This window comes from Megascapheus bottae, chromosome 15 (assembly GCF_031878675.1).
Source record: "Megascapheus bottae isolate mThoBot1 chromosome 15, mThoBot2.hap1, whole genome shotgun sequence".
NCBI lineage: Eukaryota > Metazoa > Chordata > Mammalia > Rodentia > Geomyidae > Megascapheus > Megascapheus bottae.
In genome coordinates this window covers 45,480,295-45,507,516 of record NC_143523.1, presented here as the reverse complement: position 1 = coordinate 45,507,516, position 27,222 = coordinate 45,480,295, and the positions used below count along the sequence as shown (strand labels likewise).

At 41.6% G+C, this 27,222-nt stretch overlaps 2 protein-coding genes across 10 annotated transcripts in view; one reads left to right on the top strand and one right to left on the bottom strand.

The window, feature by feature from the left end:
* The window catches only part of Ecd (ecdysoneless cell cycle regulator), a 47,214-nt gene extending 29,560 nt beyond the window's left edge, over positions 1-17,654 (top strand). For 3 of the 6 annotated variants that reach the window (XM_090346523.1, XM_090346522.1, XM_090346524.1), the window contains exon 15: positions 8,894-8,978. In XM_090346523.1, coding sequence (XP_090202649.1) covers positions 8,894-8,919 — 26 coding nt within the window. In that variant the 3' untranslated portion in view covers positions 8,920-8,978. Of the gene's footprint in view, positions 1-1,588; positions 2,368-6,527; positions 6,646-8,893; positions 8,979-17,501 lie in introns of those variants that run through there. The other 3 variants (XM_090346528.1, XM_090346527.1, XM_090346525.1) reach the window with 3 other exon arrangements.
* Positions 3,166-27,222, bottom strand: Nudt13 (nudix hydrolase 13). 4 transcript variants are annotated; one of them, XM_090346536.1, is made up of 10 exons: positions 27,103-27,222; positions 26,928-26,980; positions 22,120-22,212; positions 15,969-16,108; positions 9,918-10,052; positions 8,915-9,021; positions 7,543-7,668; positions 7,228-7,339; positions 6,221-6,375; positions 3,166-4,059 (listed from the first exon to the last, which is right to left on the bottom strand). In XM_090346536.1, exons 3-10 carry the CDS (start codon positions 22,200-22,202, stop codon positions 3,859-3,861), a joined length of 1,059 nt encoding a protein of 352 aa, XP_090202662.1. In that variant the 5' UTR covers positions 22,203-22,212; positions 26,928-26,980; positions 27,103-27,222; the 3' UTR covers positions 3,166-3,858. The 4 variants fall into 4 exon arrangements, with proteins under 4 accessions (XP_090202662.1, XP_090202663.1, XP_090202664.1 ...); XM_090346537.1 differs by lacking the exon at positions 9,918-10,052; XM_090346538.1 differs by lacking the exons at positions 15,969-16,108; positions 26,928-26,980; positions 27,103-27,222 and having other exon boundaries at positions 22,120-22,211.

Sequence of the window (27,222 nt, the reverse complement as noted above, 5' to 3'; positions counted from 1 at the left end):
TATGTACTCGTACTAGAATTTGAGCTCAGGGCTTTGCATTCTCTTAGCTTTTTCACTCAAGGCTGGCGCAGTACCACTTAAGACACCCCTGCCTCTTTCTTTTTGATGATTAGTTGAAGAGACTTTTGAATTTGTCTGCTTGGGCTGGTTTTGAACCTGTGTCCTCAGATCCAACCCCCTGAGTAACTAGGATTAGTGAGCTACAGGTGGCCAGCTAATACATTGTTACAATTTGCTTTGAAGTTGCATTTTGCATATTAAGAATGCTGCCCCACATAAAGTACTAACTGATCCTAGTTTCTTGGAATAAACACCAAGACTTTGTGAAACAAAACTCCCTTTTTTCTTTTGTGGGGCTTGAACTCAGGGTCTGGGAACAATCCCTGAGCTCTTTTGCTCAAGGCTAGGCTCTACCACTTTGAGCCACAGCTTCACTTCCTGTTTCCTGGTGATTAATTGGAAGTAAGAGATTCAGAGACATTCTTGCTTGGGCTGGTTTTAAACCACAATCTTCAGATCTCAGCCTTATGGTAGCTAGAGTTACAGATATGAGAGATACCCAGCCGAAAGTTCTAATGGTGCATAATTAAAGTACATCTCGGTGTTTAAAACAGAATAAACAAAGAAAAACTACTACTAATAATAATGGTACCCCAGCTTGATTACCTATGTGACATTAAGTTTATCTTGAGGATTAAATTAAATCTTGAGTAACAAAAGGGAAATAGAGCCAGGTGCCAGTATCTCATGCCTGTAATCCTAGTTACTCAGGAACCTGAGATCTGAGGATCATAGTTTGAAGCCAGCCTGGGCAGGAACCTCCATGAGATTTTTTCTTTTTCCAATGTTAAGGCTTAAGCTCGGAGCCTAGGTACTGTTCCTGTGCTTTCTTGTTAAAGGTTAGCATTCTACCACTTAAGTCACAGTGCCACTTCGGCTTTTTTTTGTTTATGAGGAATCAAACCCAAGGCTTTCTTCATGCTTGGCAAGCACCCACATTCCCAGCCCCTCATAAATCTTTTTTTTTTTTTTTTTTGGTCAATCATCAGGGCCTGGGCACTACCCTTGAGCTTTCTCAAGACTAGCACTCTACCACTTGAGTCACTGCATCACTTCCAGCCTTTTCTGTGTATGTGCTAACTGAGGAATTGAACCTAGGGCTTTCTGCATGCTCAGCAAGCACTCTACCACTAAACCACGTTCCCAGCCCCTAATAAGTTCTTAAAAGTTCTTCAGAATTTAAAAAGCCCTTTACCCCACTAGTGCTTGGTAAGCAAAGTTCAATGCTGCAGCGTCTCCTATTTACTTCTCATCTTTTCTTAAAAACACATTAGTCAAAAAGTAAACAATTACTCCACAATTAGAGAAACTTATAACCAGGAAGCTACGCACTTCTACCACTTTCTATCAGTGTTTTCAGGTTGAGAATGTGTACATATGTGCTCACAAACACACCCCCAAAGATAGAAATGATAGGGAGACAGTAATACACATGGACCCTGAACTGTTTTCCTTTGACTGCAAAATATGAAGAAATCTCAGGCCCTTTTTCGTGAGTGCTTTTTTTCTTCTCCGTGGTTCACTCTAGGTGAAGGCAAACTGCCAACCTAACAGGACAGTCGAGGCCTGACACATAATAGTTCCAGAGGAAAACACCTGGATTTTCCCAGAGCAGTAATGTTTTGCCAATAGCAAAGACAGTAGTGGCCTTTGAGATGGAAAGGAAATTTAGAGCTTTCAATTTTTCTAATTTTAGAATATTGTTTTGCTTAGTCCTGTGGAAGTCTTAATTTGTTGAAGCTTATATCTTAATTATGAATGAGTGCCTAAAATAATGTAAAGATAGTACTTCTGCACATTGTCTTAAGTTTTGCTAACTTTGAACCTAGACTTAAAGATTTGATTGTCAATCCAAAAGAGATTTTTTTTTTCCATCAATCCCTCCATTCTCATTTCCTAAATTTTCATGGGTTCTTAGGACAGAAAGAAAAAAAAATCTGGGGGCCAGGAGATTCGACTAGTGGTAAAATACTTGCCTAGCATGGACAAAGACCTGTGTTCGACTTCTCGGTACATAGAAAAAGCTGGAAGTGGTGCTGTGGCTCAAATGGTAGAGCACTAGACTTGAGAAAGCCCAAGGGCAGTGCTCAGGCCCTGAGTTCAAGTCCCAGGGCTGGCAAAAAAAAAAAAAAGTTCTGAACAGAAACTGTAGACATTTCCTTTGTTTTCCCCCAAACAGGTCTCCTTCTTTAAGACTGGTATAGAATGGCATATTATGAAGAGAATCCTGGTTTTGTTTATCTCACAGGGCTGGTGAAATGGTTCAAGTTTAGGAGAACTGTAATGGAAAAGTAATAATCTTTTTATTTTATTTTTTTTTTGCCAGTCCTGGGGACTGAACTCACAGCCTGAGCACAGTCCTTGGGCTTTCCTCTCAAGGCTAGTGCTCTACCACTTAAGCCATCACACCACTTCTGGCTTTTCTATATATGTGGTACTGAGGAATTGAACGCAGGTCTTTGTGCGTGCTAGGCAAGCATTATACCAGTAGGCCAAACTCCCAACCCCAGTAATAATCTTTTATTTACATAGGTCACAAACTGAGCAAATAATAGACCTGGGAAGACAAAATAGTCTCTGTTTTTGGCAAGTATTACAGTTTTGGGAGTTATTGAGTTATAGAGTATTAGAGTTATTGGAGTGCCTGCTAGTCAGGCACTCTGCCACATCAACAGAGCCTCATTGCCTCCTATTTACTGAGAGCATTCAGAGGAAGCCCCCTCTTTCCTCATCCCTTCAGACAACTTAGAGAAAAACCTTTGGGCTAAGGATGTAGCTCAGGGACAGAGCACTTGCATAGCAGGCATAAGGCTCTGGTTTCTATCCCCAACACTGGAGAGAAAAAAAACAAAATCAACAAGAAATTTCCTCTTTTTTTTTTTTTTGCCAGTCCTGGGCTTGAGCTTAGGGCCTGAGCACTGTCCTTGGACTTTCTCAAGGCTAGAGCTCTACCACTTGAGCCTCAGCACCACTTCCGGTTTTTTTCAGTGTATGTGGTACCAAGGAATCGAACCCAGGTCTTCATGCATGCTAGGCAAGCACTTTAACCATTAGGCCCCAAATTTCCTCTTATTTAAAATGTAGAAGAACATATCTGTACACAGATTTTAAAATATTATGTTTTTCTTAACTGTGTAACTGATTAGGAGTTTTCCATGTTAAGATAAACATCTTAACCATAATTATTCCAGGCACATTTTGGCAGTTAATATAAATACAGCATTAATAAGACACATGTCAGATGTTTACTTCTAAGGTCTTGGAGAAAGTGAATTATGAAGGGCTTACAATGAAACTAATCTCCACTCTTGCTCTGATTTTGATAGTTGACACAAAAATAGCTTTTTCTCTTTAGCTTTTTTTGTTGCTGTTTTGTTTTCTTATTGTTTAGCCTATACTGGCCTGGAACTAGAAACCCACAGGCCTTCCAAGTGCTGGGATTATAAGCATGCACCACCACACCTAGTTTTGTTTTGTTTTGTTTTCAAGAAGAAGTTCTTGCTGTGTGGCCCAGGTTGGCCTCAAACTCCTGATCTGAAGCAATCTTCATATCCAGCCTTCCAAGTTGCTGTGACCATAGGCACATACTACCCTTCTGGGGTTATACTGCCATAATTACTGCCTGTTCATAGGAATGTCTTATGCTGACTTTGCTGACAGATATCTTTCCTTAGGTTCCTCTTTACCACTGTGTAATTTTGAGATTGGCCTATTGCTAATTACCTCTTTTTTACAATAGATCTCTGAAGGCATGCCCTTCAGCCATATCTAGGAAGAATCTAGATTTCCCAATCTGAGCTAAGCAGACAGGGAAGAACAGGCCTGTTTTTCTACCCATTCCTTAATCAGGTGGTGGGCGATGGCTAACTTAGGGGGCAAAGACAATGGGATAGGCTCATTCTGTTGTTGAATATAGCGGCCCTTTCCCCTCAGTGCTGTGACCACCTCATCATGGCTGAACCAGGCAGCTGCCTCCAGTTCTCTCAGGTTCACCTGGATCTAAAAGATACAAGGAAGAAAAGAAAGTAAGGTTAGGAACTATAAAACATTTAAGTAATAAAGCCAAATATGAGAAATGGCTACTATAACTACACAGTCTTAGAATATAACACTCGGTGAGGGCACTAGTGACTCCGCCTGTAATACTACATACTGAGGCTGAGATCTGAGGATCATCACTCAAAGTCAGCCCAGGGAGGAAAGTCTGTGAGACTCTTATCTCAAACTACCCACCAGAAAACTGAAAGTGGAGCTCAGAGTGGTAGAGTGCTAGCCTTGAGCAAAAGAGCTCAGGGACAGTGCCCAGGTCCAGAGTTCAAGCCCCACAACTGACAAAAACAACAAAATCTCTTAGAAGCAAATATAAGGACTAGGATATGACACCAAAACACAAAAGCAAAAATAGACAAGAGTACCTCAAAGGAAAAAGCTTCTGCCGGGGCCAGGAGTTTGGCCTAGTGGTTAAAGTGCTTGCCTAGCCTGCATGAAGACCCGGGTTCGATTCCTCAGTACCACATACATAGAAAAAAGCCGGAAGTGGTGCTGAGACTCAAGTGGTAGAGCTCTAGCCTTGAGAAAGTCCAAGCACAGTGCTCAGGCCCTGAGCTCAAGCCCAGGACTGGCAAAAAAGAAAAAAGAAAAAGCTTCTGCCTAGCTAAGGAAATAAAATGAAAAAGTGCCCTATAGAAGGAGAGAAAATTTTGCAGACTATAAATCTAATAAAGAGTTAATATCTCAGTTTTTACCTAGCTATCTCAATAGTTAAAAAACTGCCCCAATTTAAAAATTGGCAAGGGGCTAGAAATAGGGCTTGGGTTCAACCCTTAACACTATAGGAAAATGAATGGACAAAATACCTCAAAATTTCTCAAAAGAAAGGATCACTTGTTTACCATCTTACAAGTGAGGGAAATGCAAAGCAAAACCTGCTAGAGTAGCTACTGAAAAAAAAACACAGGAGCATTTGTGTGTGTGCATGTGTGTGTCTTTGTTTAATTTGTACAATCAGGTGCAAACAGTAAATCCCCTTTTGCAACCCAGAACTCATTGCTGAATATGAAATTTTAGAACATGTAGGAATCATATTCCTTCTTAAAAGAGTTGGCAATGTAGCTGGGTGCAGTGGCTCACACCTGTAATCCTAGCTACTGAGGGGGCTGAGATCTAAGGACTGGTTCAGAACCTTCCCCGGGCACTAAGGAATGTGAGACTCTTCAGTTAATCACTAGAAAACGGAAGTGGTGTTGTGGCTCAAGGGGTAGGGCGGTAGCCTTGAGCTGAAGAGCTCAGGGACAGTGCCCAGGCCCAGAGTTCAAGCCCCAAGACCCACCAAAAAAAAAAAAAAAAAGAGTTGGCAATTTGGAGGTTTGTTAGCTCACACAGATTGGCTCTGAGAATAAAACTGTTGTGAAAACTAAAAAAAACAAAAAAGCAAATGAAGCCAGCCATTTTGCATGCCCGCACTTGAGTCGCTGAAATAGTATGATCAGGAGTTTGAGACCAACTAGGACTACATAGTGAGTTTAAGGTCATCCTGGGCTACATACAGGATCTTGCTTTAACAACAGATGCTGGCAGAGATATGAGGGAAAGGTAGCTCTTATCTCCAAATAACCACCAAAAAGCCAGAGATTAAGCTGTACATCAAATGGTAGGTCTCCATTTTTGAACTAAAAGCTAATAGCACTGAGTTCAAGCCCCAGTACCATTTAAAAAAAAAAAAAGGAAAAGAAATCTAACTATACAAATACATTAAGATTTGCTCAAAGATATATAGGTCTTCAGTTAACTGCTCTTACCATCAAAAGAAGGGAAGAAGGAGGAAACTTTTGAAAATGACGGAAGTTGATGACATGGACCAGGATGACTGATGGTTTACCTATATGTACTTATCTCCAAACTCATTAAGTAATACACATCTTAATGCATACAGCCTTTTACACCTTAATTAAACCTCAATAAAAAGTGGCTAAAGGAAATTAAACTCATGACTGATACATGCAAGAAGAATGGTGATTTGTTTACTAGACTGCAAATTCTTTGATATAAATTACATCTTCTAGACAATGCTGGACTAGAGTGCTCAATAACTGCTTACTGACCAGCGGATTGGACAAAGCAACGGAAATAGTCACAGCATAAGAGAAACATAAGAACTTACTTCTGTCTGCCCTGGTTTCACAGTTGCATGACAAGCAATCATGAGAGAGCTATTAGGAAAGGGCCAGTGCTGGGATGCAGAGTACTGGAGGCTTTCCAACTCCAATCCCACTTCTTCTGCAACTTCACGACGGACAGCATCTTCTATACGCTCACCTGCGAGCAGAATAAATCAGGGCAGCCTTGGAGAAGAAAGTTTGTGTATCATATATTGATATCAAAGCAGCTCATTTGTGAAAGGAGTACAAAACAGGCTCCAAAGTCTCAATGAAATCCTTTTGTCCTAAATCTCGCCTTTCCAACAACAGGATGCAAGTCTGAAGTTTGATGCTGGTCTGCAGTGCCAAGTCTACTAGGTTCCAATGTAAGGTAAATGTAGCAATCGGTGAAGCTACTGCTGCCTTCAGCTTTAGCACAGTTTTACTTTTCACCGTTAGTAAGCCTTACCACCACAGACTAAAACCAAAGCCCTACAAATAAATAAGAAATTCTAATTAATATTCTGCATGCTGAACAGTTTGGGTTTGTTTTTTTTTTTTTTTTTGGTCAGTGCTGGGCTTAAACTCAGGGCCCATGCACTGTCCTTGAGCTTTCTGAAGGCTAGAGCTGTATAGCACCATTTGCAGCTTTTTCTGTATATTTGGCACCAAGATATCTATCCCAGAGCTTCGTGCATGCTAGGCAAGCACTCTACCACTAGGCCATACTCCAGGCCCTAGGGAGAAAAGTATTCTGATGTCTGGAACCTATACACCAAAAAATAAGATGGATTGATGTATAGATGAATACATATATAATAAAGTTAATTAGCAAAAAAAATTGTAGTTAAGTGGTAGGAATGTTCCAGCTATACTACATGTTTGAGAATGTGTCTGTTGTAATGCTGGAAAATTATAATGCTAGAAGGCAAGATACAAAGAATGTGCCTAAGCACTATGACAGAACAAGTACCTACTACTGATAAGGCTTTCTGTTCTCCATGGTCGCCTGTTTATCCCCTAAACTCACCTATATCACAAAAACCTGCCAGGGCAGAATATAGTCCCTTGGGAAAGGAACTCTGGCGTGCAAGCAGGCATCGAGCCCCATCTGACACAAGAACGATCACCACAGGAGCCATCTAGGAAGGGAGAATGGAAACAGACACTGGTACTTTGGGTCCTGTTAACCGGCAGAAAGAATGGGTGATTGAGGAAGCCTAGAATGGAAACTGAGACACTGGCACTTTGGGTTAACACAAAGATTGGGTGATTGGGGAAGCCTTTTGATTGTACAGGTCTCTCCCCAGAACAGAGACTTGTGTCCTCTTAAAGCACAGTTTACCTGTGGATAATAGATGATCTTATTAGAAGGGCACACACGCTTGCTGCCAGCCACATTCTTCTTAGTGGGCTGCCCACTTCTGCTGCAGAACTGATGGCTGTCATGCCAACGGAGAAGAGCCTGAGCCTAGAAGTACAAAAGATGGGTTCTCATTTCATTGGAGAAAAATGAGTTCATCCATAATGATAGGGGGCCTAGGATCTAGAATAATTCCTCGGAAACAACTCCTAGGGAAATGCCAGCCCTTTTCCAGCTTACCTACTGTAAGTGATCACTAACATAGTCCCCTAGCACCCGAAATCTAAAAAGGAATTGTTACTTGTTTCTTTGTCATTTCTGGGAGTGTGTGTGTGTGCGTGCTGAGTTATGCACAAATTAGGCAAATGTTCTAAATCTTCATTCTAAGAAAGCATTTTAAAATACGTTATGAATTGCTTAAAACATAAAATATGTAAAGCAAAAAATATTTATGATCCAGAGTTTAAAAAAAACAAAACATTTCTCTTATAGTGAAATATCTCATAGTATTCCTCTTTAATGAAGCTGGAATTACTATAGGGGCCGGGGTGGGGGAGAGAGAATGTTTAAAATGAATAATCGTAACAATATAGCAGGGACCAGGTATAATAGTCCACACCAGTTGGCAAAGACAGAAAGATCATTGTTCTAGGCCATCCCAAGCAAAAATAGCAAGATCCTCTTTATTAATCAATCTAAAAGCAAAAATCTTGGGGATGTGGCTCAAGTGTTAAACCATGTAGGAAGTGTGTAAGGCCCTGAGTTCAATACCCAGTACCACCACCAAAAAAGCAAAGCAAAGTAAAACAAGCAAAATCTAAAGTTATAAGGACAAGTCATTAAAGCAATATGAAAGGGCTGGGAGTGTGGCCTAGTGGTAGAGTACTTGACTAGCATGCATGAAGAAGCCCTGGGTTCAGTTCCTCGGTACCCCATCCACAGAAAAAGCCAGAAGTGGTGCTGTGTGGCTCAAGTGGTAGAGCCCTAGCCTTGAGAAAGCTCAGAGACAGTGCTCAGACCCTGAGTTCAAGCCCCAGGACTGGCAAATAAATAGAGAAATAAAGCAATGAGAAATTATTTTTCATATAAAAACTATGATCTATGTCATGGTGTGAGTCATTTTAAATGTTTATCAGGCTAACAGACCCTATTGCCATAGGATTACATGTTCTTTTGAAAAATAGCAGTTCTACCAAAAGCAAGAGCAAAGCAATCTTCCTACAGCACATTATCCCACCAAAGTTTATAGGAAGGACTGTGGTCCACGAAGAAGAAATGTCACTAGCCTTGTGTATGTACTTATGAGCTCAACTATATACATAACTCCTTACAGGAATGAGAAATAAGAATCTACCGTGAATAACAACGAGGAATCCATTGAATTCAGCTTAAAAAGAGCCTTCCTCAGTTCAATGAAAGACCCTCTGAGCTCTGTCTCCATTTCAGGTTTTGGTAAGGAAGCTAGAAAATTAAAAATAGAATGAAATGAAACAAAAGTCAGATTTTTGCCTCTGAGCCTTTCTCTAGTCCATCTTGTTACAGCAGTTTCCCAAACTTGCCTACCAAAACTCAGTTGGGATATGGGAAGAATACATAGATTGTTACATAGCAAAGAGATGAAATGGGACCGCTAAGCTAGCTAGATCTCATTCCAGCATCATGACATTTATACTTAAATCTTAGAAGGAAAGCATGGTAAGAGCTATGAGCCCAAGCAAAGTAGTTCCCAAATGCAGGCCTTAGGACCCAGGTAAGAGAAATAAGAATGATGCTGTATTTTTTTTTTCCTTTTGCCAGTCTTGGGGCTTGAACTCAGGGCCTGGGTACTATCCCTGAGCTTTTGCTCAAGTCTAGCTTTCTACCACTTGAGCACCATACCACTTCCAGCCTTTTCTGTGTATGTGGTACCAAGGAATCAAACCCAGAGCTTAATGCATGTTAGGCAAACACTCTACCACTAGGCCACATTCCCAGCCCCTCCCCCCCCTTTTGTTTTTAGTAAGAAAGAGTCTTATGTAAACTAGGCTGGCCTTGAACTCAAAATCCTGCTTCAGCCTCCCAAGTGCTGAGATGAACTGCCCTTCTCAACTGTTATGAACTTTATAATGTTTATGAAATCTTTAAAACATATAAAGTATCTAAATGTACAGAGAATGAACCAGTTAGAAAAAAAGCACTAAAATGTCCTTTATTTTAAATGTATTTAGTAAATGATAATATTTTTGTCTTTATGTCCTTATTGTTAAAAAAAAGAAGTTGTATTTTTCTATTAGTACAATTTTTCTTAACGTGGTATTATATGAAATCTCCAAATCTATAATTACTTAGAAGTGCCCATTAGGAATAGTATCATGTACCACATATGGAAGATGAGCTATTGAGACCCAGGTCCAGAGCAAACCAAGCTTCATGCTGGTCAGAGCATCCAATCAGCACAGAATCTTCTATTTTTTGTGCATCCTGTCCAAATTTACCCAGGAGCCTTTCCAACTCTAAGAAACAGCAAGGAGATGGGGAATAAAAGAAAACACCAGGATTTCAATCACCATCACGGCTATACTAAGAGGAAAATCATACAATTTTGCTTAAGATGTCCCTCATGAGGTTTCTGTGGAAGAATCATTACAGAACACTTTAGATACCAAAACTGTGTACATGCTTCTATATACTTTACCTAGGCAAACAGTAATGTTAAGCTGTGCTGTTTAGGGAATAAAGACAAGAAAAATGTTTGGGGCCTGAAGCATAGCCTAGTAATAGAGTGCTTGCCTCACATGCAAGAAGCTGTGGGTTCGATTCCTCAATACTCCATACACAGAAAAAGCCAGAATGAGCGTTGTGACTCAAGTGACATAGCAATAGCCTTGAGCCCTAAGTTCAAGCCCAGGACTGGCAAAAAAAAAAAAAAAAAAAAAAAGGAAGACTAAAAAATTTATCCATATTTAGTATAGGTGTCCTGGGGGTTTTTCCCCATTATTTTTGATCCATAGTTTGTTGAATCCAAGGATGTGGAGGTCAACTATACTTGGTTTAAAGTCACTGTTCTGTGTGCTGGGCAAAGCAGAAAGCCACCACATCATCAAAAGACCTTGGTGCCTGACACCATCAATAATTCAGGGTTTATTTACTTCCCCTTTTCCACATCTGTCCAGTACCCCATCAATACTCTGACTAGCTTGCTTTTTAATCCAGTGTTATCCCAGGCCCCACCCTTCCGGCAGGTAGAAAGGGTGAATTAGAGCATGAATAAAATGGATTAGCAAACCTGGGGGTGGGGGAAAGTCACTGTCCTACAATTTACTGCAGTTACTGTGTAACTTTGGTCTAAGCACTTAGCCTTCCTTGGTCTTTGCTTTTTTGTTTTTAAAACCTTTTCATTTTCATTGAAGGCTCTGACAATGAAGAGTTCATACATGTCATCACATTTTGTCATATAATAGCCACTTCTGTTGGGGCCTAGCCTCCATCCCTGAAGCCTGATTCTGGCTCAGCTGCAATTAAAGGGCTTTGTGTAGGCATTTGGTCCTTTGCATACCTCTCTTAAGGCATCTCTGTGTACGTGACTCGATTGAACCCCCCGCAGTTTCGCGGGTCTCGCAGCAGCTCAAGTCGCATACCTCTCTTAAGGCATCTCTGTGTACGTGACTCGATTGAACCCCCCGCAGTTTCGCGGGTCTCGCAGCAGCTCAAGTCTCGCGCGCTTTCCTGCACCTGTCCTGCCCACTACCTGAAAGCCCCACCCAGACCCTTAGTGGTAGCACAGAGGCCCTCTTCCTATTGACTAGCTTCCCAGTGCCCACCTTCTCCTACCCTAACAGTATATAACTAATTGTCTGACGCAATAAAGAGGAGAGCATCAGAGAGCATCAGAGATCAGCAGAGATCAGCAGAGAGATCTGATGCGCTTTCATGGTTAACACTGCTTCTGACTCAGCGTGGTTTTTTCTTCCCCAGTGATTGGGGGAGGGCTGGGTCTTCGACACTTACCATCTCGCTCGGCTCCCGGGGGACTACAGGCTGGCCCTGTGTGTCCCTCCCCGTTCCCGTGTTGCTGCCCCAAGAAGAGCAACACACTTCTAAGGAGGAGATGTAACACGGTAATCATTTTAATACTAGAAATTGAAATAAATCTGAATTCTTTTGTTAGTTTGTTTGTTTTTGGCCCACCCTGGCCAAAAGTCCTAGCTTAAACTCAGGGCCTGATCACTGTCCTTGGGCTTTCTCAAGGCTAGAGCTCTACCACTTGAGCCACAGCGCTACTTCCAGCTTTTTCTATGTATATGGTACTGAGGAGTTGAACCTGGGTCTTCGTGCATGCTAGGCAAGCACGCTACCACTAGGCCAAACTCCTGGCCCCTGAATTCTTTCTCTAAGAAGATTTGGCTAAAACACAAAACATCCTTTTAGCCAGGAGCTAATGGCTGTAATCCTAGCTACTCAGCTCAGAAGGGCTGAGATCTGAGAGTCACAGTTTGAAGCCAGCCTAAACAGAAAAAGAGACTACTCAGAAAAAGCCAGAAGTGGTGCTGTGGCTCAAGTGATAGAGTGCTAGCATTGAACATAAAGAGGTTCAGGGTCCCCTAAGTTCAAGCCCAGGACTCACACACACAATCTTTGTAATAAAAGTAGCAGTGTAGCTTGAAAAGCTTACAAAAGGTATCTCCTGAAAAAGAAGAGAATCAGTTCATTCCTTTTGGCAGAGAAACTCAAATTGAGTGAGATGAACTAGTATAAACTAGGAAGGAGCATCATGTGATAGAAAAGGACAGGACCTAATGAGGACTTTCTCCATGTCAAGCTTACAACTACCTAATGACAACAACACAGGGGGAAAAAAAACTTTTTAATATGCTCTTTAGAAGTAATGACAGGAGAAGATGATACAAATGGTCTTTCTGAATTCCATGAAAAAGCCAAGGTCACAGACGGGACATGTTTATGCCCTTATATTTACAATACCATCTTCAACTTATACCCAAATCAAATACAAACAGCTATAATTCATTCAGACATTTCATCACTACCACACAAGGCCACCAGTGGCACTTGATACAAAGACTTAACTCTTCCTAAGTGAAACAAGCCAACGCAGAGGCTATGCTAGAGGACTTAGTACACTGCTGCTTCCAAATGCCACAGGTGGGACCCACATAGGCTTCTTGCCTTCAGATGAAGGACTGTATATTTGTGCTGGTTTCCTGGTAGGCTAGAAAGAACCAACGTGCTTCTTGGGTGAGGACTTAGATTTCAATTTGATGGTATCTGGAGCAGGCTACTGATTTCACCAAGTATTTCAATTTACCTCTCCTTTTCTATTGGGGATTTTGCCTTCTTTTAAATTTCTTAAACTTTACTTTTTCTCACATTACAGTCTTCATTCTCATCAAAAACATAATTGTCCTCAAAACCTTCTCCTTTGGGGGCAAAAATAGACTTCATATTTGACATCTCAGAAATTTTGTCTTGTGTGGTTGTCCCTTTTTGTTGTTGGTTCACTTTATACCAGCCAGAATAATGTAAAGGTTCTCACCAGCCTGTTGAGTTTCACCTAAATCAATTGTGTCAGTAGGATCTTCAAACCATGATTTCTTTATCATTCCATGCAATTCTGGCTTGTTGTCATTAACAGTGTCACTATCACTGCCTATTTAGTGCAGCTTCCTCTGCTGAGCTGTCGCAGCATTAGACACTGCTTTTTCTTCTTACTTCAACACCAAGATCATCATCTTCCACAATAATTACGTTCAAGTCTAAAGAATCACTTGACTATAGTGCAATTAGACATAGGAGGAAATTTACTCATTTACTATTGCCATGGCTTTCAATACTTTGGTCCTGAGACTTCTGCACATAACTGGTGACTGTCAGTTCCTTCATACAAACGTATAGAAACTTCTACGCCTCTCTGAGAGCTCTTCTCATCCAAAGCAACCCTCGTTTCTTAGGGTTTTTATTTTTTTGTTTTGTTGTTTTTTTTCCTCTTGCAGAAGGATGTCTTCTTTTAGGAAATTATTCAATAGCTATTGAGTTATCTTATTTTAACGCCTTTGATTCTGTTCTATTCTGGATTTCTTGTTAAAGATATAAGAACAAAAAAAAGATATAGGAGCAACACAAAATCATCTCCTAGAGTTATGCAACTATGATTAATTGACTACTTTCTTATTTTGCACTGGGTACACAAGGGTCAATTTAAGAATAGATATCTGGTCAGTGCTGTGGCTCACACCTGTATCCTAGCTACTCAGGAGGCTGAGATCTGAGGATCAAAGTTCAAAGCCAGCCAGGCACAAAAAGGACCTGAGACTCTTATCTCCAATTAACCTCTAGAAAATGGGAAGTGGGGTTTGGCTCAAGGGTAAGGCAGTATCCTTGATCTGAAAAGCTCAGGAACAGTGCTCAGACCAAGTTCAAGCCCCATGACCCACAAAGGAAAAAAAAAAAATGGGGAGATCCTGGGCTGGGAGTTTAGCCTAGTGGTAGAGTGCTTGCCTAACATGCACTAAGACCTGGGTTCTATTCCTCGGTACCACATACATAGAAAAAGCCGGAAGAGGTGCTGTGGCTCAAGTGGTAAACCTCTAGCCTTGAGAAGCCCAAGGACAGTGCTCAGTCCCTGAGTTCAAGCCCCAGAACTGGGCAAAAGAAGGAAGGAAGGAAGGAAGGAAGGAAGGAAGGAAGGAAGGAAGGAAGGAAGGAAGGAAGGAAGGAAGGAAGGAAAGAAAGAAAGAAAGAAAGAAAGAAAGAAAGAAAGTCGGTCGGTCTGAACGGGCTAGGCATTGGTGACTCAGGCCTCAGATATTCAGGAGGCTGAGACCTGAGGATCACACTTAAGAGCTCATCTAGGCAGGAAAGTCCACAAGACTTATCACCAATTAACCACTAAAACAAAGCCAGAAATGGAGCAGTGGTTCAAATGGTAGAACATCATCCTGGAATGAACTTGGTTCCTAGGCCCTGAGTTTAAGTCTCAGTATCAGAATATGCATATGTATATGTACACACACACACACACACACACACACACACACACACACACACAAATTGGAAATCAGCAACTCTCTAGGTAGATGACAACTGTGGTAGTTTTTGATTCCTGCCTAAAAATAGAAATTATTCTCCCTTCCCTGGTGTTGTCCGGCCTCTTGATTTCTTACCAGAAATCTGGGGAGTTTTTATCAAAGAAGGAATTCTATGGGTCTGTAATTACTCGGGTTGTATGATAGAAGGGACATATCCTTATGTTAAGTTTTGTTCATAATATACATGAGAGTTAGCTTATAAGGGCACTGTAAAAGAGAAGTATTACACTTAAGATACCAGAGACAAATCTAGTTCTATTTTCCAGACTGTGTTACTTAGAGTGGAATACTCACTTGAGATCCTGGTCTGTAAAAGGGAAGTGTTATATAGGGAGAAAGCCTGTGCATCAAGGACTCATTTGTTTGCTCATTATACAACATAACATTGCTAAATCTTGAAATGATGTTTTTGCTGTCTCACAAAGTCTTTGTATTCTTCCTGTTCAAGTATTCAAACATGTGACCCATGAGGAAATCCACAGACAGTGTATTTAGAAGTTAGTATGTAGTTACTATTTACATGTCAACTGAAAGCTAATATCTGAATACCAAGTTCCAGCCTGTAGTCCCAGCTAAAGGAGGCTGAGGCCAAGAAACCCATCTCAAAATAATTAACAAGTCCTAATGACTTAGATACCAATAATTATATATACTCAAAAGTCCCCAAATTAATCCATTGTAAATTCTAATACCTTAGTAAAAATTAAGTTTGGATACAAATCTTAAACTGTGTAACTGCATCTTCATTAAGGCAAAAGTTGGCAATTTTTTAAGAGATACTAGGGCCTGGAGTGTGGCCTGTGGTAGAGTGGTTACCTAGCATGGATTCAATTCCTCTGTACCACAAACACAAAAAAAGCCACAAGTGGTGCTGTGGCTCAAGTGGTAGAGCACTAGCTTTGAGAAAGCTCATGGACAGTAGCGGGGCCCTGAGTTCAAGCCCTAGAAATGGCAAAAAACAAAACAAAACAAAACAAAAAAACTAATTTTATTAAGTCTTGTAAGTAGTCCAGTTTTGGTTAAAATCACCCAACTGCCATTTTCTGAGGAAAACATCCATAGAGACAATATCAACAAACAAGTAGGGATATATGCCAATAAAAATTTTTATTTACTAAACAAGCAGAAAGTCCAATTATGATAACAGTTTTGCTGACAGGACAGCTAACATTCATATAGTACTAAACTTAACTGGCAGAAGTAGCTATAAGCTTGAGTCTCAAAAGCTGTCTTGAGAAATCTAGATCCTATATTTCAAGGATATTTTGGGGAGATTCAATATGGTCTGAATTTAGCTTAGTAGCCACCTGTATACTCTGAACTTACCTAATAGGCTAAGCCGGGGGACCAGGTATTGATGTTCTGCTGTCCGAAGTAAAGGAGCCAGGCCATGGAAGAGGTAAAATGCTCCTGTCTGTTGGGCTTTTTTACATGCATCATCATCTTCCTTCAGTTCAAATAAATACCTATATTTGGGAAATTATTAGGTCATAAGACCAAGCTTAATTATTGGTGTAGCACTCATTTTTTGAGAATTCTCCTGCATCTTTCTCCTAGCATGGCTATATTTTTTACATCTTAATTGTTCAAAACAGGATTTGAGATGGCTTCAGGCTCTCATTCATTCCCTTCTCCTATACACAGCTTCCATAGTTGTGTGTTTAACTCTGGTCCTTTCCCTGGGAGGCTATGATCTTTTGGTTTGGTTTATTTTGTCAATCCTAGGGCTTGAACTCAGGGCCTTAGCACTGTCCCTGGGCTTTCTCAAGGCTTGAGCCCTACCACTTGAGCCACAGCACCACTTCTGGCTTTTTTTTCCTTACATATGCGGTACCAAGGAATCAAACCTGGGTCTTCCTGCATGCTAGGCAAGTATTCTACCACTAGGCTGAACTCCTGGCCTGAGACTATGGTCTTTTTAAGGGCAGCAACTACCTTTCCAAGCACTGCACCTCAGTCAGTGGCACAATTCAATATTTATCGACTTGAACTTCAAGGGAAGTAAATATTGAACTTCAAGGTATTTTGCCAATACTATACTATGAGGCAAATTACAGGTACTGGAGTGAAAGGAAAACAAGTACAACGATGAAAACATCAACCACAGAAAGCCTAGAGATGGAGGCACCTTTCATGAGTGCTGGCAGAGTGCATGTGTGGCATGCCTTCAGCAACTCTCAGTCAATCCAGGGAAGATAACTGCCACCCTTCCCGATTGGGACTGAAAGGGATCATTGATGAAGCCAAAGGCTGACCAGGTTAAAATAATAAGGATGTCTTCTTGTTGTTATTATATAGTTGTAAAAGAGCACATTTCCATAAAGAAGGTTATAAGTACAGTGCTTCTTGGTGAATGTAACCCCTTTCTTTGTTCACCCCTTCTTTTTTGTCCCTCTTTGTCCTCCTCTCCTCAAGTTATGTAGAATATCTTTAGCAAAATAGCAAAAACTAGCCAGGTAATCCTGTAATATCTATAATCCTAGCTTCTCAGGAGGCTGAAATCTTAGGATCGTAGTTCAAAGCCAGCCCTGGCACAAAAGTCCATGATGAGACTCTTACCTCCAATTAACCACCAGAAAACAAGAAGTGGCACTGTGGTTCAAAGTGGTAGAGCACTAGCCTTGAGCAGAAGAGCTCAGAACAGCACCCAGGCCTTGAGTTCAAGCCCCACAACTAACGCAAAAAACTCTACAGCAGGGCAGGGGGTTGCAGCTCAGTGGCATGGCACTTGTCTCCCAAGTGCTGATGTTCACTCCCAACACTGGAGAAACAGAAAGCCTAAAACCAGATTCTCGAGTATAGGGAACATTTTGACAGGTAAGTGAGAAACCATTTATGGATTTTTTTTTTCTTTTTTAGGATCGTGGAATGTGTGACATCAGGAGACAGAGTTGCCCTGATGTGAAAATACAAAGCAAAGTGAACACATCTAAGTAGTCATCTTGAGAAACCTCTTTAGACAGTGTGGTTAAAGGAGTTACAATGAGCTCTTTATAAACACAACAAAAGAAACTTGATCTTTCAAGGCTTGTAATATTTTTAAACTTATTTTGAGTGGCTGTGGCCTCATATCAAAGGAGAAATGTGCCATTCAGGTTATCAAATATAAACAAGAAAACAAACACTGCTAGCCTTTATAAAGAGTAAGAGTGGTACAATTTGTGCTTTGTCCTAATGACTCTCAAAAACAAAAATACCTACCAAAATACCCAGGTGAAGGCCTTAAATCTAAGGTCTCAGCAGAACTGGAACTGAGATCCCTGAGCCCTCTACACTTTCCTCCATGAGGAACTTTTTTTTTTTTTTTTCTTTTTTTTTTTGCCAGTCCGGGGCTTCAGCTCAGGGCCTGAGCACTGCCCTTGGACTTTCTCAAGGTTAGAGCTCTACCACTTGAGCCTCAGCACCACTTCTGGCTTCTTTCTATGTATGTGGTACTGAGGAATCGAACCCGGGTCTTCGTGCATGCTAGGCAAGCACTTCAACTACTAGGCCAACCTCCTGGCCCCAACTTTTTTTTTTTTAATATATTTTTTATTGTAATTAATAGAAGGGTTACATGATATTTGCCAGATAAATGGTGCCTTATTTCCCACACATGAGGAACTTTTTTTAAACCTTATTTTCCCTCTTTAGTTATAATTGTATGGAATCAAGATTTTCAAGGATAAAAGTATTTATATGATTTTTAAATTTAGGCAATATTTTTCTTATTGTAATAGGAAAAATAGTAATTCTTTAAAAATCAGGCACTATAGCCGGGTACCGTGGCTCACACCTGTAACCCTAGCTACTCAGGAGGCTGAGATCTGGGGATCACGGTTCAAAGCAAGCCTGGGCACTAAAGTCCCTTATCTCCAAAGAAGTGATGCTGTGGCCCAAGGGGTAGAGCGGTAGCCTTGAGCTGAAGAGCTCAGGGACAACGCCCAGGCCCAGAGTTCCAATCCCATGATGGACCAAAAAAAAAAAAATCAGGCACTATAATTTGTGTGTACCAAGGAATCGAACCCAGGGCTTTATGCATGTTAGGTGAGCACTCTACCACTAGGCTACATTCTCGGCCCCTCAATATAGTTTTTAATGTGTTTATTTTTCTACTTAATTTCTTATTTACTGTTCATTCATTTAACAATAGTTCAGGGCCTACTATGTTCTAGGTACTATTAACTATTTAGGCAGTGAAGGTACCTAGAGTGGAAAAGACAAAGTTTTATCTCTACTGACAGCATAGTAGGGCTTGAACTAAGGTCCTTCTGCTTTCTAGGTAAGCATGGTACTACTTGAGCCACAAGCCTAGTTCTACCTTTGGTTATTTTTCATATAGAATCTTAAGCCTTATCTAACACTGACCTCAAATTTTGAGCATCTTTTCTTGGCCTCCCACATACCTGAGATTCAGGCATGAACTACCTATTACAGTAAGCTTGTTCTTTGAAACAGAGCCTCATTAATTCTTTTTCCCTTAAATAACAGTTCTTTTCTCTCTCCTGTGGAGCATGTCACATCAGGGAAATGGAAACCTATTCTATAGAAAGGAGGCCCAACTCGTGGCCCAGCGCTCACTTCCTGGTCTTGGGACCGCACCTGGCTGAGATGGCGCCTACTGCCGGTCAGAAGGCATGGCTGTGGTTTGTGATGTACAGTAAGGCCACCTCTGAGATAGGCCCCCCGAACCCTTCCGCCCTCTTGGACAGCACATGATTCCCCTTCTTTACCTATAATGAGAGTAAACACGTGCACCTCCCCCACCCTGCCCACCTTTGTGCAAATAGGCTCCTGCATCCTATATTAGCTGAATGTACTTCCTCAATAAACAAGCCTTGATGGGTCTCCCAGACGAGTCTGATTGTCCTCCAGCTGAAGGAGGGCTAGTTGTGGGCTGTCAGTCGGCCCTCTCCTTTCTGGGCTCATCCTGGTCAGGGCGTGTTTTCTGTATCCCTCCTGCAGGTCGGGGGGGACCAAGGACTAAAAACCCCGACACTCTCCTTCCCAAATAGCTTAGATTACAGGTGTAAGCCACCCTGACAAGTCCAATGAAGCTTTATTTAAATAGAATTTAAATGGAATTTTTTTATTTAAAGCTTTATTTAAGTAGAATTTGAATTCAAGAATGTGACGTTGTATGTATTTTAGATATTATTGGAAACTTCAGTTTGTTTAAAAAATTTTCAACTTAAATAATTTTCAGTTGAAGAAAAGCAACCCATGAATCTAAGGCATAGTATAGTTCTAGATTTCTCCCATTTGGGAGAAATCAAGAAAGCAGCCGGGAGTTCTAGTATGGAGTAAGAGGCAATCTGGGATCAAGGGCCAGGTGGTATTTGGATAACTATGAGTAGATGGGATCCGTTCTACATTTCTTGAGCCCTTAGTGGGGAACAGCCAATGTGCCAGAAACTGAAAGTGAATAGGTCATGTCCTCAAAAGCTCTCCCATGTGACAGATGGGAAAACCAGAGTAAGCCAAGAGACATAAATGGCTGTGAAGAGCACAGCTTTCTGTAAACTCCAGACTGCCTAGGAAAATCAAGAATACCCTCTATAGGAAGTACCATTTTAAGTAAGTTTGAATGCCAATTTTCAAATTTAAAGTAATTCCTGGGGCTGGGAGTGTGGCCTAGTGGTAGAGTGCTTGCCTAGCATGCCTGAAGCCCTAGGTTCAATTTCCCAGTACCACATATGCAGAAAAAAGCTGGAAATGGCGCTCTGGCTCAAGTGGAGGAGCATTAGCCTTGAGAAAGCCCAAAGACAGTGCTCAGGCCCTGAGTTCAAACCCCAGGACTGGCAAAATCAATTAAAATTAAAAAGTAACTTGTTTTGTCAAAGAAATAAATGAATAAAAATTTGTGGCCTAAGCCAGGTTCAAAAACAAAGGCATTGGGCCTGGAGTGTGGCCTGGTGGTAGAGTGCTTGCCTACTATGCATGAAGCCCTGGGTTCGATTCCAAATACACAAAAAGCCGGAAGTGGGGCTGTGGCTCAAGTGGCAGAATGCTAGCCTTGAGCAAAAAATGTTCAAGGACAGTGCCCTGGCCCTAAGGTCAAGCCCCAGGACTGGCCCAAAAAAAAAAAAAAAAGGGCCCGGGAGTTTGGCCTAGCGGTTAAAGTGCTTGCCTAGCATGCACAAAGACCCGGGTTCGATTCCTCGGTATCCCACATACACAACCAAGCCGGAAGTGGCAGAAACGAGACACAACCAAACCGGAAAAGAGGCAGAGACAAGACTGCGACGGCGACAGAGAGCGAAAGAAGCGAGCTGAGCTGAAGTGAACAGAGCCCAACCGAGTGGTGGCCGGAGCAAGCGGGGCCGGAGCGAGCAGGACCGGAGCGTGCGGGAGCGAGCCGAGCCAGAGCCAGCGAGGCCGGAGCGAGCGGGGCCAGAGCGAGAAGGGGCCGGAGCGAGCGGGGCCAGAGCAAGCCAGGAGCAGGGCCGGGCCGGAGCGAGCGGGGCCAAGAGCAAGCTGGAGCGAGCCGGGCGGAAGCAAGCGGGGCCGGAGCGAGCGGGGCCAGGAGCAGGGCCGGGCCGGAGCGAGCGGGGCCAAGAGCAAGCCAGGAGCAGGGCCGGGCCGGAGCGAGCGGGGCCTGAGCTAGAAAGGGGGCCTAGCCGGGCCGGAGGGAGCAGGGCCGGAGCGAGCGGGGCCAGAAAGAGAAAGGGGCCAAAAAAAAAAAAAAAGGCAACCCAAAAAATGAACCATGGGCATTTTTTTTTCCCCAGTCCTGGGCTTGAGCTCAGGGCCTGAGCACTGTCCTTGGACTTTCTCAAGGCTACAGCTCTACCACGTGAGCCTCAGCACCACTTCTGGCTTTTTTCTATGTATGTGGTACCGAGGAATTGAACCCGGGTCTTCATGCATGGTAGACAAGCACTTTAACCACTAGGCCAAACTCCCGGCCCCTTTTTTTTTTTTTTTTTTTGCTAGTCGCGGGGCTGGGCTTGGACTCAGGGCCTGAGCACTGTCTTTGGGCTTTTCTCAAGGTTAGCACTCTGCCACTTGAGCCACTTCACCACTTCCAGCTTTTTCTATGTACGTGGTACCGAGGAATCGAACCCGGGCCTTTGTGCATGCTAAGGCAAGCACTCTACCACTAGGTTAAACTCCCGGCCCAGCCATGGGCATTTTTTAAAATTATAATTATAGGGCTTGAACTCAGGGCCTTGATGTCATCCATGAGCTTTTTCACTCAAGGCTAGTACTCTACCACTTTGATCTATGTGCTACTTCTGCTTTTCTAGTAATTAGTCCAATTAATCCAGACAGGAGTCTTACAGACTTTCCTGCCTGGCCTGGCTTTGAGCTACAGTCCTCAGATCTCAGCTTCCTCAGAAGCTAAGATTATAGGTGTGAGTCACCAGCACCCAGTTAATGGGCTATTTTTATCATACATTATCAGTCTTCTGTATAGGATTTTTGAGATGCTTACATTTTATTACTTAATAGAAAAAAAAACAAATAATCAGAGCTCATGTTGGTCAAAACTCACCGTGTCTTTGCGACATAGGTTGACAGTAGCCTATAGCACCATAAACATTTTCTTTTGAGAGCAATTCCACAGTATAAAGACATTGTCAGGTCCCTGTAAGAAACAGCAGTTAAAAATAATAATTATTATAGGGGCCGGGAGTTTGGCCTAACGGTAGAGTGCTTGCCTAGCATGAATGAAGACCTGGGTTTGATTCCTCAGTACCACATACATAGCAAAGAGCCAGAAGTGGTGCTGTGGCTCAAGTGGTAGAGCCCTAGCCTTGAGAAAATCCAGGGACAGTGCTCAGGCCCTAAGCCCAAGCCCAGGACTGGCAAAAAAAAAAAAATAATAATTATAATCATAGTACAAAATTTAAAGTTAATGAGTCACCAAGAAAGTTATATTTTAAGCCAGAATAAAAATCACTTTCTAGGGGCCGGGAGTTTGGCCTAGTGGTTAAGGTGCTTGCCTAGCATGCATGAAGATCCGGGTTCGATTCCTCGGTACCACATACATAGAAAAAAGCCGGAAGTGGTGCTGAGGCTCAAGTGGTAGAGCTCTAGCCTTGAGAAAGTCCAATGACAGTGCTCAGGCCCTGAGCTCAAGCCCAGGACTGGCAAAAAAAAAAAAAAAAATCACTTTCTAAAACTAGGAACCAGAAACTAAATAAGAGTCAGAGGACCTGACTTATACCACTAACTATCAATAGATATCATATTCTCCATGCTGCTTTTATTTATGTATTTATTTTTGTTGGTCATGGAGTTTGAACTCTGGCCCTGGGTGCTGTCCCTAAGCTCTTCAGCTCAAGGCTACTGCTCTATTCTTGGAGCCACAGCCCCACTCCTGTTTTCTAGTGATTAACTGGAGATTAAGAGTCTCTTGTTCTTTAGTGCCCAAGCTGGCTTTGAACTGCAATCCTAGATCTCAGCCTCTTGAGTAGCTAGGATTACAGGTGCGAACCACCACGCCTGGCCCCATGCTGCTTTCTTAATCTGTGAAAGTGATACTTAAGCTAGTAATTTGTGAGTAATTAGTAATTTAAAAATATAGCGCCAGTGGCTCGGTTCAAAGCCTGCCTAGCACAAAAGTCCAAAGTCCATGAGACTCTTATCTCCAAGTACCCACCAGAAAACTGAATGTGGTACTGTGGCTCAAGTAGTAGAACTCTAGCCTAGAGCTGAAAAGCTCAGGTACAGTGCTTGACCCAGAGTTCAAGCCCCACAACAGGCTAAAAATAATAATAATAATAATAATACAGGGCCGGGAGGACAGTGCCCAGGATCTAACTTCAAGCCCCAAGATTGGCAGAGAAAAATAAAAAGGGAAGGGGGGGCCCGCTGGGAGTTTGGCCTAGTGATAGAGTGCTTGCCTAGCATGCACAAAGACCCAGGTACCACATACATAGAAGTAAGTCGGAAGTGGTGCTGAGACTCAAGTGATAGAGCTCTAGCCTTGAGAAAGCCCAAGGACAGTGCTCAGGCCCTGAGTTCAAGTCCCAGGACTGGCAAAAAAAAAGGCAGCTATGTAAACTCACATTAATCCAAGACCTTTCCTTTTGTAGCTCAGTGGAAAAGGGAAAATAATAATTCTGTATTTGAAAATCCAGTTTATAGAAGATGGTTCCTTTTATTTTTTGGTTTCTTTTTTCAGTGCTGGAGATTGAACCCAAGGCTTCATCTATTCTAGGTACTCAACTACCCAGCTATATCCCTAGCCCAGTGGTTCCTATTAAATTGTATATCAGTATTTCCTTCCCCTTTCAAAATACCTTTCACATTAATAGTCAAAGGTATCAAAATCCACTGGAATAAATGAGAAAATCAGTCCAGTTAAATAACCATCTTTTAACTATGCCAAAGAGAAGGAGACTTTGATACTGACCTACCAAGAACAGCTGAAGTTTAGACCTACTTCTTGGTTGCATAATTATGAGTCATTGGTGACTAATCCTTGCATAGTTTTGGCTACAATCTATGTCCTAGGCAAGGGTAAAATATATTTAGCAAATGAGAGTCAACAAAATACTTATTGAGTACTGACATTATGCAAGATCTCTTAAGAAATAAATAAAAGATGAAAATTCCTGTCCCAATGAAACATAAGGAGAAAAAAAACAATTTTCACAAAAAGCAGTCTGTGATATATGGGTTTTAATAATTGCAAGGGCATGTGTGAAATATTGTGAGGAATGTTTTAGTTTTCCTAGTTCATATACAACTCAGAAAATGTAAAAAAGAAAAAAAACAAAACAGGATATATAAGTTCTAGAGATTTATTGTACCAAATGTGACTAGAGTTAATAGTAATATGTTGTGTATCTGAAAATTACTAAAAGAATAAGTATTAAGCTGGCCACCAATGATTTACTCCAGAAAACTCTTTATCTCCATTTAACCAGAAAATTGCTTGATTGGAGGTGTGGCTCAAGTGATAGTACAGCCATAAGCAACTACGGAGAGAGCTTGAGGCCCCGAGTTCAAGCCTTAGGATTGAAACAAAACAAAAAAAGGAAGTAGACAAAAATCTTAAAATGTCTTACAACAATAAAAAAAAAAGGCAATTAGCTGGGTGTCAGTGGCTTATGCTTATAATCCTAGCTACTCAGGAGGCTAAGATCTCAGAAACATGGTTCAAAGGCAGCCCAGGCTCTGTGAAACTGCTATCTCTAATTAACCAGCAAAAAGCTGGAAGTGGAGCTGTGGCCCAAGTAGTAAAGTGCTAGCCTTGAGCAAAAATGCTCAGAGACGGTAGCCAGGTCCTGATTTCAAGCTCCAGAACCAGACATACACAAAAATGACAAGTATGCAAGGTTATAGATCTAATAAGTAGCTTGATTTAATTCCATGATGGATCATGTATGAAAACATCAAATAATACATCATAAATATACAATTTTGTCAATTATATATTAAGCTGGAGGGAAAAAATAACATTAATATTTGGTAGCTAATTTATAAAGACATATAGAAGTGACATGGTGGCTCAAGTAGTAGACTGCTAGCCTTGAGCACAAAAAGGGACAGTGCCCTGGCCATGAATTCAAGCTCCAAGAGTGCCAAAAAAAAAAAAAAAGGACAAGCATGCATATTGTAGTATGCACAAATTCACAAATTAGGTATGTGTTTATTTATATGTTTCTAATGACTAAAGTACAAATACTAAAATAACTAATTTGGGAGAAATATAAAGATTTTTTTTTGTCAGTCCTGGGGCTTGAACTCAGTGTCTGAGTACTGTCCTTGGACTTTCTCAAGGCTAGAGCTCTACCACTTGTGCCACAGCACCACTTCTGGCTTTTTCTATGTATGTGGTCCTGAAGAATCGAATCCGGGTCTTTATGCATGGTAGGCAAGCACTAGACTACTAGGCCAAACACTTATTTTTATTAAAAACTTACCTGTAAGCCAGATGTTAGTGGCTCATGCCTATAATCCTAGGGTGAGATTTGAGGATTGTGGTTCAAAGCCAGCCCGGGCAGGAAAAAGTCCATGAGGTTATTATTCCTATTTATCACAGAAAAGGCTGGAAGTGGATCTGTGGCTCAAATGGTAAAGCGCTAGCCCTGAGCAAAAAGGAGTTCTGGGACAGCCCCTAGATCTAGAGTTCAAGCCCCAGGACTGACAAAACAAAAATAAAACTATGTACAGTATATTCACTTTACAATATAAGCTAGTAGTTGGGCACTGATGGCTCATGTCTGTAATCCTAGCTACTCCGGCTGCTGAGATTTGAGAATTGTGGTTCAAAGTCATCATAGGCAGGAAGGTCCATGAGACTCTTCTCTGCAATTAGCCACCAAGAAAAGCCAGAAGTGGAGCTGTGGCTCAAGTGCCTTAACAAAAAAGCTCAGGGATAGCACCCAGACCCTAAGTTAAAGCCCCAGACTTGAAAAAGATATAATCAAGTAAACTAGGCATGGAGGTGCACACCATCCCAGCACTTGAGAGGCTTAGGCAGTTTTGGAAACACTGCTTCAACCATCTTCTGGGTGTGATGATATGTGCCTATCTTCTCAGCTGTATAGGAGGCATCCATTGGAGGCTCATGGTCCAGGCTGGTCCAGGCAGGATGCACAATCCTAGTCCTAAATTAACTAGTTCCTAGGACTAATTGTTCAATAAGACTATTTCTAAGCTTCTGCTCCCAGAAACTCCTCACTATATTCTCTCTGAACCAAAGGTAAGTTTCTCAGATCTACTTGATATGGTTGTAAGTATTAATCTGTATGGCTCACTGTACTAGGCTGCCTGAAGTCTTGCCCAGTTTCTGTTGGCACTAAATTAATCATAGCAAATGTGGATTACAGTCACCTGCTGACTTGGGATTTGGTGGACAGAAAGCTATTTATGTTTTTTTTCTTAATTAAGTAAAAAGCCTGATAGTAATGTTTTTACCAAAACCTAAGTATGATGAGGCAACCTATTTAAGAATTTCTCTAAACACTCTGTAATAAATGTTTCTTAATCTGTTCATCTTTCTGGAAGACAGATCATTTACGAAGTACAAAAGCATGACAGTAGTGCTCTAGTCTTCCTGGTGACTTTCCCTGCAAAGAGGCCCTGCTGGCATGTGTGGGGCAAGCCCTTTTGATAAAGTCCATCTCTCTATAACTGTGACCTCAAAGGGACATGGATGGAACTATGCAAAGCTGAGCAACCACTAGGATATAGATTTCAAGGTTTCAGTGACCTTCCTTATATGAAAACCTTTTGATTTTTCTTTTTTCCTCCCTTAGTTAAAAAAAAAGGCAAAACCATGAGAAGTTAGCAAATTACATTTTTTCCTAAGCAACTCTAAAAAAAAAAGTATCAGAAAATGATTACCTTTAGTTAATGAGATAGCTCCACAAATTCAAAACGGGTCATTCCTTTGGTTTCTGCAAGAGAGAAGAGAGATGAAGCCAAAATTGTAAAATGCTGTTATCACCTTCCAGTTATATCTCCCTTTAATGCCCTGCCTAATTCAAACGTAAACAGGTTTCTGTTTCACTGTGCTCACACTGAAATCTTTTGTGGAAGCCTTCCTTGGTATTTAAAAATTGTCAGAAACCAGGAAAACCTAAACTTTCAAGTTCAAAAGGTTTCCCTTCCCCAGGGGACTAGTGCTTCTTCCGCCACA

Bases quoted from the DNA above. Each gene is read 5' to 3' on its own strand.
- Nudt13 (XM_090346536.1), bottom strand. From the start codon at position 22,202: ATGTCTTTATACTGTGGAATTGCTCTCAAAAGAAAATGTTTATGGTGC. The intron at 7,340-7,542 runs GTAAACTGTGCT...CTCCCTTCCTAG, and splicing joins AGATCATCTATTATCCACAG to ATGGCTCCTGTGGTGATCGT. The intron at 6,376-7,227 runs GTGAGTTTAGGG...TTCTGCTCGCAG, and splicing joins GGCAGGTTTTTGTGATATAG to GTGAGCGTATAGAAGATGCT.